Below are 14,723 nucleotides of genomic sequence, written 5' to 3'. Positions count from 1 at the left end.
ATTACCTGGCTTGACCTGACCTGAAATGCAATCAGTTTGTTTTAACTGTGAGGAAGCGCAGAAAAGCCGATCGATCAGAAGGAGAAGAGAAGGTGACCAAGAGAGTATCAGCATCGAAATACGGTTCCTCGGGAAGACATAGAAGCAGCCGCCACACACACACACACATACACGCGCGCAACTCTTTTCGTTTGCTGGTTATCGAGAGGAAACCTGGAAAGAAATGATCGTTGCTGAAAAATAATCTGCCAGTTCCCCTTGGAATTGAAAATTACATTCAAGCGAGTTTATTTTAATGTTTTCTATCCATATAATACTGCGACCACATACATTTGGTTTTGTGATTTGTCAATCAAGTGCAGTTAACAGGAAAGCTTCTGAAGATTATTCTTCAGAACAAGGTTTTTTGTATCCAATATTGGATGCATAAAACCTTGAGTCTTCAAAGTAACACTCTCGTTTTTGAAGTCACCCAAATATTTATTTATTCATTCATTCAGGATGGATTTAGATTCAACTTCAAACAAATGATCTCTAAATCAACGATAGTCCTACGTCACCCTTGCGGTTATACCATAGATATAACCCACTTCCTGTTTTTTCATTCTGACATCATTTCTTGTGTTGTTGTTTTTCTGTTTCATGAAACATTATTTTTCACACAGCTTGAAAATCCCTTTCTCCCAGAAATTATGTGGTTCTTCAGCGAAAAACACCGATCAAAGTGCTTCATGTAGGATTACGTTGAACATGAAGGTATAGAATGATTTACAATGATTTACCTACACTAGCAGTCAGCATTAATAAAATTGCTTCGATTCTTGACCGGTCAACTGAAAAAGTTATGTCACTTCATTTTGAATGTGATTTGAAATAAGCTCGTGATTCTTGGATGTGGATAGTGTATTATGTACCAACGTTACTATGCTGACAGTATTAACCATGACGAATTCAAATTGTTCTCTTTCATCAGCTGCATTCAATCTGGTGAGACACAGTGAAACACAGAGGCTTACCTGACAGCTGAAGTAGCCTTCTAATCATGGACAGTGATGGCTTATCGAATGAACAGACGGAAAAAGTATTAAAATTCCAGCACATAACCGGTCTGGAGGATATTAATGTATGCCGGGACATTCTGATTCGTCATCAGTGGGATCTGGAGGTAGCTTTCCAGGAGCATTTGAATATACGGGAGGGCGTCCATCTGCGTACGCTTCTGAATCCCGTGCGCCACAGGTCGTGAACGATCGCTTCCTGCAGCATGTTTTCGCAGCCCAACGCGGACCGGGAGCCCCCGTACCGTCCGGTGTGGGTGGAATGATTGGATAATGACTTCAATCATTACAGTTGTAACCGACCCTTTGGGCGATACCGCGCCTATCCACTGCTTGTGATTATCGCTTTGAGGGCAAACAAAATGGTCATTATGGGTCGCATGGAGGGTCATTGAAATGGCGAAGAACTGATACGACGCATGGAAACCGTTGTCAATGACAATGAAGTTTGGCACAACCAAGCCCGCCAGGATCGATTGGAAAGAGATCTCACACAAACACTGCGCCAACAGCAGGATGATGCATACCAAATGTCGCCACGCGCGGTCCAGGAGAAACAACGTCGGAAACAGAAGGAACTCGAAAAAGCTTTGGCGGCTCAACAGGCAATCGAGGCCGACAAGCTAGCTGAGATGCAGAGGTTGCAAAACATCGAGATGCTCAAAACGGAATTAGCTTCTCAAGTGCCTTCCGAGCCAGAGCCGGGAGCACCCGGCACGATCAGCATAGTCTTCAAACTACCGAGTGGTTTGCGGTTAGAACGGAGATTCCTTGCGTCCCACACCCCACAGGTAAGATATTTGTTTGCTATAGGAAACTGAAAACATGACTATATCATTCGTTTGCTTTTAGGATGTACATAATTTTATTTTCTGCCATCCGGAGGTATCGGACTCGTTCGAAATTACCACTAACTTTCCGAAGCGAGTATTACAGTGTGCTCCAACAGAAGATCCGTTGCCCACATTAGTTGAGGCGGGTTTGAAAAACCGCGAAGTGCTGCTCGTAGCCGATCTGAACGCATAGAGTAAAAGATGCAAATAACGATATGTTGAGTGTGAGCAAAACAATTAAGATTTAAAAGAATGGATTTTGAGACTGGATTGGATAAACATAGGGTTTGAAGAAGACATACTTGCAGAGGAAAGGCAGCAATTTTTGTTTGCCGGGAGTGATGCTTTTTTCCCTTTTACAGAGAAGCTTTTTTTTTATGGAAAACCCTTAGCAAGGTTCCAAAATTTACAAAGTTGTCAATAATAAAGTATATAGAGGCGAATGAACTTCAAAGTTTAAAGCCTCTTAAAAACAAAGAAAGAAAGAATAAAACAACGCATTTGATGCCCTGATGTTGTGATTATGTTGGTTTTGTGTTTTGGTTCTCTTCTAAATTGATGATTGGACATTATCCGTGTAATTTAATAAGTATATGCACACGGGCTATCAGCAGCCCTCAGGTCTGGAAGATAGGAGTCTTTTAAGCCTCATGTTTCGCCTGAGAAAACACAATAGTGAGAAAAATTATTCATTATGCTATGTTTTATCAAACAGTTCATATTCCTCAATTATTTAAAGGTGAAATAAAATATTCTTCATGAAATCGGACACTTGTTACTGTAATAAGATGGATAACATCTCCAATGGTGAGGCTATTAAATATTGGCTCATTTGAAGAATATCTGCAGGTATTTGTCACAAGGTGGTGTTGACAATCATATAGGGCTCTTGCTACACATACATGCGGAGCATCTGTTGGGCATACATCGCTTGTTTACATTCGTATAGCGAATTCGTTTTTAAAATCGGTTAGTTCCAAACCGACTAATAAAAAAACGTTTTCGGCTTCACGAATGAGCCGGTTTGTTGATGTGCGTTATATAGTCTGATTTGTTTATAATTGCGATAACAAATGTAAAGTGTCGACGTCTGATGGCAATATGAGTGCTTGGAGGTAAATTATATTTTTTGTGTACGTATTGTTTTATTCTAAAAGTCTGTTTGTTCGGCATGAAAGCCCATTACTAATTATCAATTCGTTACCAATCAATCATCAGCATTGATGCCTGATTTTTTTATTGTTTTGATTCAGTACGTGGAAATAAATTTATGGTTAAATCTTCTTCTTCTATATCTGTAAAAATGGATTTCTGTCTGTCTGTCTGTCTGATTCTTATGGAGTCGGAAACTCCTGAACCGATCGACATGGAAATTGGTATGTAGGGGATTTTGGAGCCGAGGAAGGTTTTTATGATAGTTCGAGACCCCTCCCCGCTCTCTAAGGGGAGCCTGCCATACAAATGAAGGATGAATTTCTGCATAACTCGAAAACTAATCGATCGAATGGAGCCGAATTTGGCATGTGAAGGTTTTATGGGACACGAAACGTTTCAATGGTGAATAGACACTCCTCCCCCTCTCTAAGAGGGCGCTGCCATACAAATCAGGCATAAATTTCTCCATAACTCAAGAACTAATCAATTTTTACTCTCTCTCTATATTCTTCGTTCTCCACTTTCTACTTCTTACGCTTTGCTCTGCTCTGCATTCTATATTTTATTTTACCCTACTGTCTCTATTTTCTCACCGCCTTAATCTTTACTTTATATTCTCAACTTTTCCTACTTTTCCTTCTTTCTAATCCTTCTATTCGCTTTTTTACAGTTTATTTCCTGCTCTTACTCTTTCTTCTTTCCTCTTTCCTCTTTTCTTTCCTTACTCTCTTTATTTATCTTACTCTTACACTACACTCTCTATTTTCTATTCACTACTCTTCACTTTTATCTCTTTATTCTCAACTCTCTACTCTCTCTCACTATTCTCTACTCTCTACTTCCTCCATTCTCTCTATCTTACTCTCTACTCTTTCCACTCCTTACTCTTTCTACTCTCTATTTTCTCATTCTCTACCCTCTCTACACTCTACTGTATACGTTTTAATTTCTTTTTTCTACTATATTTTACCATAGCTCTATGTTGTACTCTTTGTTCGCGCCACGTGTAGCTAGCGCTTACGTGTTTTGACATGTAGGAACAAATCAATTGAAATCCTCTATTTTGTCAGTAACAGAAATTTTCCATTCACTACTCGAAGCAATTGCTCTCCATTTAATTCCATCGTATCACCCCGCAACGCGCGAGAGCGAGATGAATGGAGTTACAACATTACAAACGAACAGCATCCGAGCGAGCCGAGCGGAGCCTACAGGACAATCACCCCACCAACATCCGACAAACATAAAAACAGCGCACAACGTGGTTCATCATCCCAGTTTTTTCCTAACTACCAACGACAAAGTGGTTTACCAAGTGATGCGTAATTAGGGAAATATAAGAGAAATTTTGGACTCCAAAAACTTGTGTTTTTCAATTTCCACAGTGTGCTTAGCCAGAACCATCCAACCGCAGTTAGCCCGGTTTATGCTTCACTCGTTTTCCTACGTTACTTTCTCTACTCTCTACTATCAAATCTTCACTCTCTCTTCTCTATACACTTTACTCTCTTGCTCTACACTTTCTGTACTCTTCATTATCTCTTTTCACCCTCTAGTTTATCTAATCTCTACTGTTTATACTCTACGCTTTAGAGCTCTCGCAGATTGCAGAATTTGTAACGGTCTATAGTTTGGTCGGGTTGGACTGTTAGCCCAACCAAGCCAACTAAACAGCCGGGTTGCCTTGGTTTGAAGCTCAAATTTTACAAAAAAATACTGAATCCGTATAATGTACCCATATACAAATCTCCATAATGATTAAGAAAACGACCAAACTATCGACCAATAAAACGTCTGTGGTCCGCGAGGGCTCTCACTCTCTATTTTGTACTCTCTTTAGACCCTACACTTTTCATTTTACTTTTTACGTTTTACTCTTTACTCTTTAGTCTCTATTTTCTCTACTCACTACTATTTGCTCTCTACTTTCTATTCTCTCTACTATCTACTGTTTGCTCTCGACCCTCTTTTCTTTATATTCTTTTGATCTTACTCTGTACTCTCAATTCTTTGCTCTCACTCTCTCTAATCTTTACTCTTTATTCTCTTTTCTCTCTACTGTCTGCTATTTGCTTTCTACTCTTTGTACTCTTTTCTCTTCACTCTACACTCTTTATGCTCTCTACTGTTTACTCTCTGCTCTTTAGTCTCTATTTTCTCTACTCACTACTGTTTGCTCTCTACTTTCTATTCTCTCTACTAACTACTGTTTGCTCTCGACCCTTTTTTCTTTATATTCTTTTGATCTTACTCTGTACTATCAATTCTTTGCTCTTACTCTCTCTAATCTTTACTCTCTATCCTTTTTTCTCTCTACTGTCTGCTATTTGCTCTCTACTCTTTGTACTCTTTTCTCTTCACTCTACACTCTTTATGCTCTCTACTGTTTACTCTCTGCTCTTTAGTCTCTATTTTCTCTACTCACTACTGTTTGCTCTCTACTTTCTATTCTCTCTACTAACTACTGTTTGCTCTCGACCCTTTTTTCTTTACATTCTTTTCATCTTACTCTGTACTCTCAATTCTTTGCTCTCACTCTCTCTAATATTTACTTTTTATTCTCTTTTCTCTCTACTGTCTGCTATTTACTTTCTACTCTTTGTACTCTTTTCTCTTCACTCTACACTCTTTATGCTCTCTACTGCTTACTCTCTGCTCTTTAGTCTCTATTTTCTCTACTCACTACTGTTTGCTCTTTTCTTTACATTCTTTTCATCTTACTCTGTACTCTCAATTCTTTACTCTCACTCTCTCTAATCTTTACTCTCTATCCTTTTTTCTCTCTGCTGTCTGCTATTTGCTTTCTACTCTTTGTACTCGTTTCTCTTCACTCTACACTCTTTACGCTCTCTACTGTTTACTCTCTGCTCTTTAGTCTCTATTTTTTCTACTCACTACTGTTTGCTCTCTACTTTCTATTCTCTCTACTAACTACTGTTTGCTCTCGACCCTCTTTTCTTTACATTCTTTTCATCTTACTCTGTACTCTCAATTCTTTGCTCTCACTCTCTCTAATCTTTACTCTCTATCATTTTTTCTCTCTACTGTCTGCTATTTGCTTTCTACTCTTTGTACTCTTTTCTCTTCACTCTACACTCTTTACGCGCTCTACTGTTTACTCTCTGCTCTTTAGTCTCTATTTTCTCTACTCACTACTGTTTGCTCTTTTCTTTACATTCTTTTCATCTTACTCTGTACTCTCAATTCTTTACTCTCACTCTCTCTAATCTTTACTCTCTATCCTTTTCTCTCTCTACTGTCTGCTATTTGCTTTCTACTCTTTGTACTCTTTTCTCTTCACTCTACACTCTTTACGCGCTCTACTGTTTACTCTCTGCTCTTTAGTCTCTATTTCCTCTACTCACTACTGTTTGCTCTCTACTTTCTATTCTCTCTACTAACTACTGTTTGTTCTCGACCCTTTTTTCTTTATATTCTTTTGATCATACTCTGTACTCTCAATTCTTTGCTCTCACTCTCTCTAATCTCTACTCTCTATCCTTTTTTCTCTCTACTGTCTGCTATTTGCTTTCTACTCTTTGTACTCTTTTCTCTTCACTCTACACTCTTTACGCGCTCTACTGTTTACTCTCTGCTCTTTAGTCTCTATTTTCTCTACTCACTACTGTTTGCTCTTTTCTTTACATTCTTTTCATCTTACTCTGTACTCTCAATTCTTTGCTCTCACTCTCTCTAATCTTTACTCTCTACTGTCTGCTATTTGCTTTCTACTCTTTGTACTCTTTTCTCTTCACTCTACACTCTTTATGCTCTCTATTGTTTACTCTCTGCTCTTTAGACTCTATTTTCTCTACTCACTACTGTTTGCTCTCTACTTTCTATTCTCTCTACTAACTACTGTTTGCTCTCGACCCTCTTTTCTTTACATTCTTTTCATCTTACTCTGTACTCTCAATTCTTTGCTCTCACTCTCTCTAATCTTTACTCTTTATTCTCTTTTCTCTCTACTGTCTGCTATTTGCTTTCTACTCTTTGTACTCTTTTCTCTTCACTCTACACTCTTTACGCTCTCTACTGTTTACTCTCTGCTCTTTAGTCTCTATTTTCTCTACTCACTACTGTTTGCTCACTACTTTCTATTCTCTCTACTAACTACTGTTTGCTCTCGACCCTCTTTTCTTTACATTCTTTTCATCTTTCTCTGTACTCTCAATTCTTTACTCTCACTCTCTCTAATTATTACTCTTTATTCTCTTTTCTCTCTACTGTCTGCTATTTGCTTTCTACTCTTTGTACTCTTTTCTCTTCACTCTACATTCTTCATGCTCTCTACTGTTTACTCTCTGCTCTTTAGTCTCTATTTTCTCTACTCACTACTGTTTGCTCTCTACTTTCTATTCTCTCTACTAACTACTGTTTGCTCTCGACCCTCTTTTCTTTACATTCTTTTCATCTTACTCTGTACTCTCAATTCTTTGCTCTCACTCTCTCTAATCTTTACTCTTTATTCTCTTTTCTCTCTACTGTCTGCTATTTGCTTTCTACTCTTTGTACTCTTTTCTCTTCACTCTACATTCTTCATGCTCTCTACTGTTTACTCTCTGCTCTTTAGTCTCTATTTTCTCTACTCACTACTGTTTTCTCTCTACTTTCTATTCTCTCTACTAACTACTGTTTGCTCTCGACCCTCTTTTCTTTACATTCTTTTCATCTTACTATGTACTCTCAATTCTTTACTCTCACTCTCTCTAATCTTTACTCTCTATCCTTTTTTTTCTCTACTGTCTGCTATTTGCTTTCTACTCTTTGTACTCTTTTCTCTTCACTCTACACTCTTTACGCTCTCTACTGTTTACTCTCTGCTCTTTAGTCTCTATTTTCTCTACTCACTACTGTTTGCTCTCTACTTTCTATTCTCTCTACTAACTACTGTTTGCTCTCGACCCTTTTTTCTTTATATTCTTTTGATCTTACTCTGTACTCTCAATTCTTTGCTCTCACTCTCTCTAATCTTTACTCTCTATCCTTTTTTCTCTCTCTACTGTCTGCTATTTGCTTTCTACTCTTTGTACTCTTTTCTCTTCACTCTACACTCTTTACGCTCTCTACTGTTTACTCTCTGCTCTTTAGTCTCTATTTTCTCTACTCACTACTGTTTGCTCTCTACTTTCTATTCTCTCTACTAACTACTGTTTGCTCTCGACCCTCTTTTCTTTGCATTCTTTTCATCTTACTCTGTACTCTCAATTCTTTGCTCTCACTCTCTCTAATCTTTACTCTCTATCCTTTTTTCTCTCTACTGTCTGCTATTTGCTTTCTACTCTTTGTACTCTTTTCTCTTCACTCTACACTCTTTACGCGCTCTACTGTTTACTCTCTGCTCTTTAGTCTTTATTTTCTCTACTCACTACTGTTTGCTCTCGACCCTCTTTTCTTTACATTCTTTTCATCTTACTCTGTACTCTCAATTCTTTACTCTCACTCTCTCTAATCTTTACTCTCTATCCTTTTTTCTCTCTACTGTCTGCTATTTGCTTTCTACTCTTTGTACTCTTTTCTCTTCACTCAACACTCTTTACGCGCTCTACTGTTTACTCTCTGCTCTTTAGTCTCTATTTTCTCTACTCACTGCCGTTTGCTCTCTACTTTCTATTCTCTCTACTAACTACTGTTTGCTCTCGACCCTCTTTTCTTTACATTCTTTTCATCTTACTATGTACTCTCAATTCTTTACTCTCACTCTCTCTAATCTTTACTCTCTATCCTTTTTTCTCTCTACTGTCTGCTATTTGCTTTCTACTCTTTGTACTCTTTTCTCTTCATTCTACACTCTTTACGCTCTCTACTGTTTACTCTCTGCTCTTTAGTCTCTATTTTCTCTACTCACTACTGTTTGCTCTCTACTTTCTATTCTCTCTACTAACTACTGTTTGCTCTCAACCCTTTTTTCTTTATATTCTTTTGATCTTACTCTGTACTCTCAATTCTTTGCTCTCACTCTCTCTAATCTTTACTCTTTATTCTCTTTTCTCTCTACTGTCTGCTATTTGCTTTCTACTCTTTGTACTCTTTTCTCTTCACTCTACACTCTTTACGCGCTCTACTGTTTACTCTCTGCTCTCTACTTTCTATTCTCTCTACTAACTACTGTTTGCTCTCTACTTTCTATTCTCTCTACTAACTACTGTTTGCTCTCGACCCTTTTTTCTTTATATTCTTTTGATCTTACTCTGTACTCTCAATTCTTTGCTCTCACTCTCTCTAATCTTTACTCTCTATCCTTTTTTCTCTCTTTTTTTGTACTCTTTTCTCTTCACTCTACTCTCTTTACGCTCTCTACTGTTTACTCTCTGCTCTTTACTGTCTACTTTCTCTACTCACTCTATTTTCTATACCTTATTCTCTACACATTACTCTCAACACACTCCTCATTAATTTATACAAATCAGCGACGAGAGAACAACGCAACCGAAGACAATGAAGAACAATTAAACCGAAATTATGAGCGACAGGTGCAATTTTTTGTAATAAGACAGCATGGAATATTTTGAAATACTTTAGTTGGAATCAGTCAGATTTGGTTTCTTCAGCAGCTATTGAAACAGCATAGAATACATTTTAAAATACTTTATTTAAATTCGACCAAATTTCTTTTAATCAACAATTCAAACAGGAAAATTCCTAATGGGGGTGAATGTTCATCTTTGCTTAAGTCCAAGTCCATCCCTCGGTGTGGTCTTCCATCTGTGTATAAGGAATAATCCTTTTATAAATTTGCAAATCATATATATGAAATAAATACTTAAATCACATACCAATTTTTTTACGCTTGATCCTACGCTTCTCAGGATTCGCCAGGATATTCGCCTAGAGTCTATAAGTGACAAAGAAGAATAATGTTACTTCAAATTTGTTTGCAAATCGTTTCAGTCGTAAATAAATACTTACATTATATATCCTCTGTGGTTACTTGACTTGAAGCCTTGAACTTTTTTGACCAGCAGCTCAGAACATTTCATGCAAGAAAAAAAATATTAATAAAATCATTATCGAAAAATCGGAATAAAAAACATATGATCAATATCTCAAATGTATAATAACAATATATAATATGAATAATATTAACCTATAAATATTATATTAAAATCCGCAACAGAAAATAAACAACGAAAAACCCAACCAAAAATCCATAATCTATTTCTAATTACTAAAGAGTCAATAAATACGAACATGAAAACAAGACAATCAACAACAAAGCAAAACAAGGCAACCAAAAATCAACTAAACTCATATTAAAGTCAAAGTAGATCCTGCAATACGAAATGGTAATAAAAACGAACAGCAACAATAACATAGAACGCAATAACAATAGAACAACTCGCAACAAGAAAATCAAATATAACAAACACGCACAATAAAACAACTCAACACAACACAATAACACACGATCACCACTTCATAATTTAGTTTATATGATTAATTTAGAATTAATGAAATACTGATTCCGCCACCTCGCCTACCACAAACAGGAGGAACCTGAAGCAACAACGATTAATGAGGCTCACTCCTCTCATTGCCTTTAGCCGCCGATTCTCCTGTTGAAGCTTATCGTTCATTGCCTTCAATTTCCAGAGCTCTCTTTCGGTCTTTATCCTCCTAAAAATGGCATCTTCAATTTCGGACATGTTGTTTGGTTCCCAATCACACACTTCTTCGTCGTCATCGACAAGATTTGTGTCACTGGGAACAAGCATTGGCGGTGTTTCGTCCTCTATCCATCCTTCGTTCATATCACTGTAGTTCCAAAACCATACCTGGGCGTCGTTGGGAATTAACTGTGGTGGAGATTCATCCTCAATCCTTTCTTCGTTCGAGTCGCTGTAGTTCGAGAACCATTCCCGATGTCTATTCTCCGATTGAAGACCTTTTTTTGCTCCATCTCCAGTCTTCTGACGGGGATAAGAGCTTTTAGCTATCCTCGGTCCTGTAGGAATCCTCGATGCAACTAGTCCTAGCTTCATTTTGGATGCTTCCGGTGATTATAACTGCTTCTCTCATGTAGTTATAATCATCAGTGAGAAAAGGCAACGTATAAACAAAATGTTTGCTTTGATTGAAAATAAAAACTCAAAATATGATTTCCAGCCTACTTTTGCACATTTTTTTCATTCTGACATCATTTCTTGTGTTGTTGTTTTTCTGTTTCATGAAACATTATTTTTCACACAGCTTGAAAATCCCTTTCTCCCAGAAATTATGTGGTTCTTCAGCGAAAAACACCGATCAAAGTGCTTCATGTAGGATTACGTTGAACATGAAGGTATAGAATGATTTACCTACACTAGCAGTCAGCATTAATAAAATTGCTTCGATTCTTGACCGGTCAACTGAAAAAGTTATGTCACTTCATTGTGAATGTGATTTGAAATAAGCTCGTGATTCTTGGATGTGGATAGTGAATTATGTACCAACATTACTATGCTGACAGTATTAACCATGACGAATTCAAATTGTTCTCTTTCACCAGCTGCACTCAATCTGGTGAGACACAGTGAAACACAGAGGCTTACCTGACAGCTGAAGTAGCCTTCTAATCATGGACAGTGATGGCCTATCGAATGAACAGACGGAAAAAGTATTAAAATTCCAGCACATAACCGGTCTGGAGGATATTAATGTATGCCGGGACATTCTGATTCGTCATCAGTGGGATCTGGAGGTAGCTTTCCAGGAGCATTTGAATATACGGGAGGGCGTCCATCTGCGTACGCTTCTGAAACCCGTGCGCCACAGGTCGTGAACGATCGCTTCCTGCAGCATGTTTTCGAAGCCCAGCGCGGACCGGGAGCCCCCGTACCGTCCGGTGTGGGTGGAATGATTGGTTTTGTGGGCAACTACGTGTTCAATTTCTGTTACAGCACACTATCCTCGATCGTGGCCGCATTTCTGAACATTTTCAAGGACAAAGAAAGAAGTGAGTACACATGAGCGGCGTTTAACGGATCATTTCTGAATAATGACTTCAATCATTACAGTTGAAACCGACCCTTTGGGCGATGTGCTGAAATTCACTCAGACTTACAACGAAAAATCAAGCGTTGAACGACGCCAAGCGTGAGTTCAAACTTCTCTTAGTATATCTGCATTTCGAGTCAAGCACGGAGGCGAACACGTTTTGCCGAGACACGCTTTCTAACGCTCAGGTCATCGAATACGTCAATAGGCGGATGCTGTACTGGGCCTGTGATATGACGCATGGAAACCGACGAAGAACTGATACGACGCATGGAAACCGTTGTCAATAACAATGAAGTTTGGCACAACCAAGCCCGCCAGGATCGATTGGAAAGAGATCTCACACAAACACTGCGCCATCAGCAGGATGATGCATACCAAATGTCGCTACGCGCGGTCCAGGAGAAACAACGTCGGAAACAGAAGGAACTCGAAAAAGCTTTGGAGGCTCAACAGGCAATCGAGGCCGATAAGCTAGCTGAGATGCAGAGGTTGCAAAACATCGAGATGCTCAAAACGGAATTAGCTTCTCAAGTGCCTTCCGAGCCAGAGCCGGGAGCACCCGGCACGATCAGCATAGTCTTCAAACTACCGAGTGGTTTGCGGTTAGAACGGAGATTCCTTGCGTCCCACACCCCACAGGTAAGATATTTGTTTGCTATAGGAAACTGTATGACTATATCATTCGTTTGCTTTTAAGATGTACATAATTTTATTTTCTGCCATCCGGAGGCACCGGACTCGTTCGAAATTACCACTAACTTTCCGAAGCGGGTATTACAGTGTGCTCCAACAGAAGATCCGTTGCCCAAATTAGTTGAGGCAGGTTTGAAAAACCGCGAAGTGCTGCTCGTAGCCGATCTGAACGCATAGAGTAAAAGATGCAAATAACGATATGTTGAGTGTGAGCAAAACAATTAAGATTTAAAAGAATGGATTTTAAGACTGGATTGGATAAACATAAGGTTTGAAGAAGACATACTTGCAGAGGAAAGGCAGCAATTTTTGTTTGCCGAGAGTGATGCTTTTTTCCCTTTTACAGAGAAGCTTTTTTTTTTATGGAAAACCCTTAGCAAAGTTCCAAAATTTACAAAGTTGTCAATAATAAAGTATATAGAGGCGAATGAACTTCAAAGTTTAAAGCCTCTTAAAAACAAAGAAAGAAAGAATAAAACAACGCATTTGATGCCCTGATGTTGTGATTATGTTGGTTTTATGTTTTGGTTCTCTTCTAAATTGATGATTGGACATTATCCGTGTAATTTAATAAGTATATGCACACGGGCTATCAGCAGCCTGAGAAAACACAATATTGAGAAAAATTATTCATTATGTTATGTTTTATCAAACAGTTCATATTCCTCAATTATTTAAAGGTGAAATAAAATATTCTTCATGAAATCGGACACTTGTTACTGTAATAAGATGGATAACATCTCCAACGGTGAGGCTATTAAATATTGGCTCATTTGAAGAATATCTGCAGGTATTTGTCACAAGGTGGTGTTGACAATCATATAGGGCTCTTGCTACACATACATGCGGAGCATCTGTTGGGCATACATCGCTCGTTTACATTCGTATAGCGAATTCGTTTTTAAAATCGGTTAGTTCCAAACCGACTAATAAAAAAACGTTTTCGGCTTCACGAATGAGCCGGTTTGTTGGTGTGCGTTATATAGTCTGATTTGTTTATAATACAAATCAGGCATAAATTTCTCCATAACTCAAGAACTAATCAATTTTTACTCTCTCTCTATATTCTTCGTTCTCCACTTTCTACTTCTTACGCTTTGCTCTGCTCTGCATTCTATATTTTATTTTACCCTACTGTCTCTAATTTCTCACCGCCTTAATCTTTACTTTATATTCTCAACTTTTCCTACTTTTCGTTCTTTCTAATCCTCCTATTCGCTTTTTTACAGTTTATTCCCTGCTCTTACTCTTTCTTCTTTCCTCTTTCCTCTTTCCTCTTTCCTCTTTTCTTTCCTTACTCTCTTTATTTATCTCTTTATTCTCAACTCTCTACTCTCTCTCACTATTCTCTACTCTCTACTTCCTCCATTCTCTCTATCTTACTCTCTACTCTTTCCACTCCTTACTCTTTCTACTCTCTATTTTCTCATTTTCTACCCTCTCTACACTCTACTGTATACGTTTTAATTTCTTTTTTCTACTATATTTTACCATAGCTCTATGTTGTACTCTTTGTTCGCGCCACGTGTAGCGAGCGCTTACGTGTTTTGACATGTAGGAACAAATCAATTGAAATCCTCTATTTTGTCAGTAACAGAAATTTTCCATTCACTACTCGAAGCAATTGCTCTCCATTTCATTCCATCGTATCACCCCGCAACGCGCGAGAGCGAGATGAATGGAGTTACAACATTACAAACGAACAGCATCCGAGCGAGCCGAGCGGAGCCTACAGGACAATCACCCCACCAACATCCGACAAACATAAAAACAGCGCACAACGTGGTTCATCATCCCAGTTATTTCCTAACTACCAACGACAAAGTGGTTTACCAAGTGATGCGTAATTAGTGAAATATAAGAGAAAATTTGGACTCCAAAAACTTGTGTTTTTCAATTTCCACAGTGTGCTTAGCCAGAACCATCCAACCCCAGTTAGCCCGGTTTATGCTTCACTCGTTTTCCTACGTTACTTTCTCTACTCTCTACTATCAAATCTTCACTC

The 14,723-nt window shown here is 38.3% G+C and overlaps 1 protein-coding gene and 1 pseudogene across 1 annotated transcript; both read left to right on the top strand.

The window, feature by feature from the left end:
• Positions 1-1,042: 1,042 nt before the first annotated feature.
• LOC129773590 (FAS-associated factor 2-A-like) lies at positions 1,043-2,441 on the top strand. The gene is given in 3 exon segments (XM_055777229.1): positions 1,043-1,239; positions 1,351-1,849; positions 1,911-2,441. Coding segments are annotated over 3 exon segments (870 nt in total). The 3' UTR covers positions 2,085-2,441.
• Positions 2,442-11,603: 9,162 nt separating this feature from the next.
• Positions 11,604-12,895, top strand: LOC129775615 (FAS-associated factor 2-like; annotated as a pseudogene).
• The last annotated feature ends 1,828 nt before the right edge of the window (positions 12,896-14,723 follow it).

The sequence above is a fragment of the Toxorhynchites rutilus genome, chromosome 3 (genome assembly GCF_029784135.1).
Source record: "Toxorhynchites rutilus septentrionalis strain SRP chromosome 3, ASM2978413v1, whole genome shotgun sequence".
NCBI lineage: Eukaryota > Metazoa > Arthropoda > Insecta > Diptera > Culicidae > Toxorhynchites > Toxorhynchites rutilus.
Note: the sequence above shows the minus strand (reverse complement) of the source record. Positions and strands in the feature narration are given on the sequence as shown.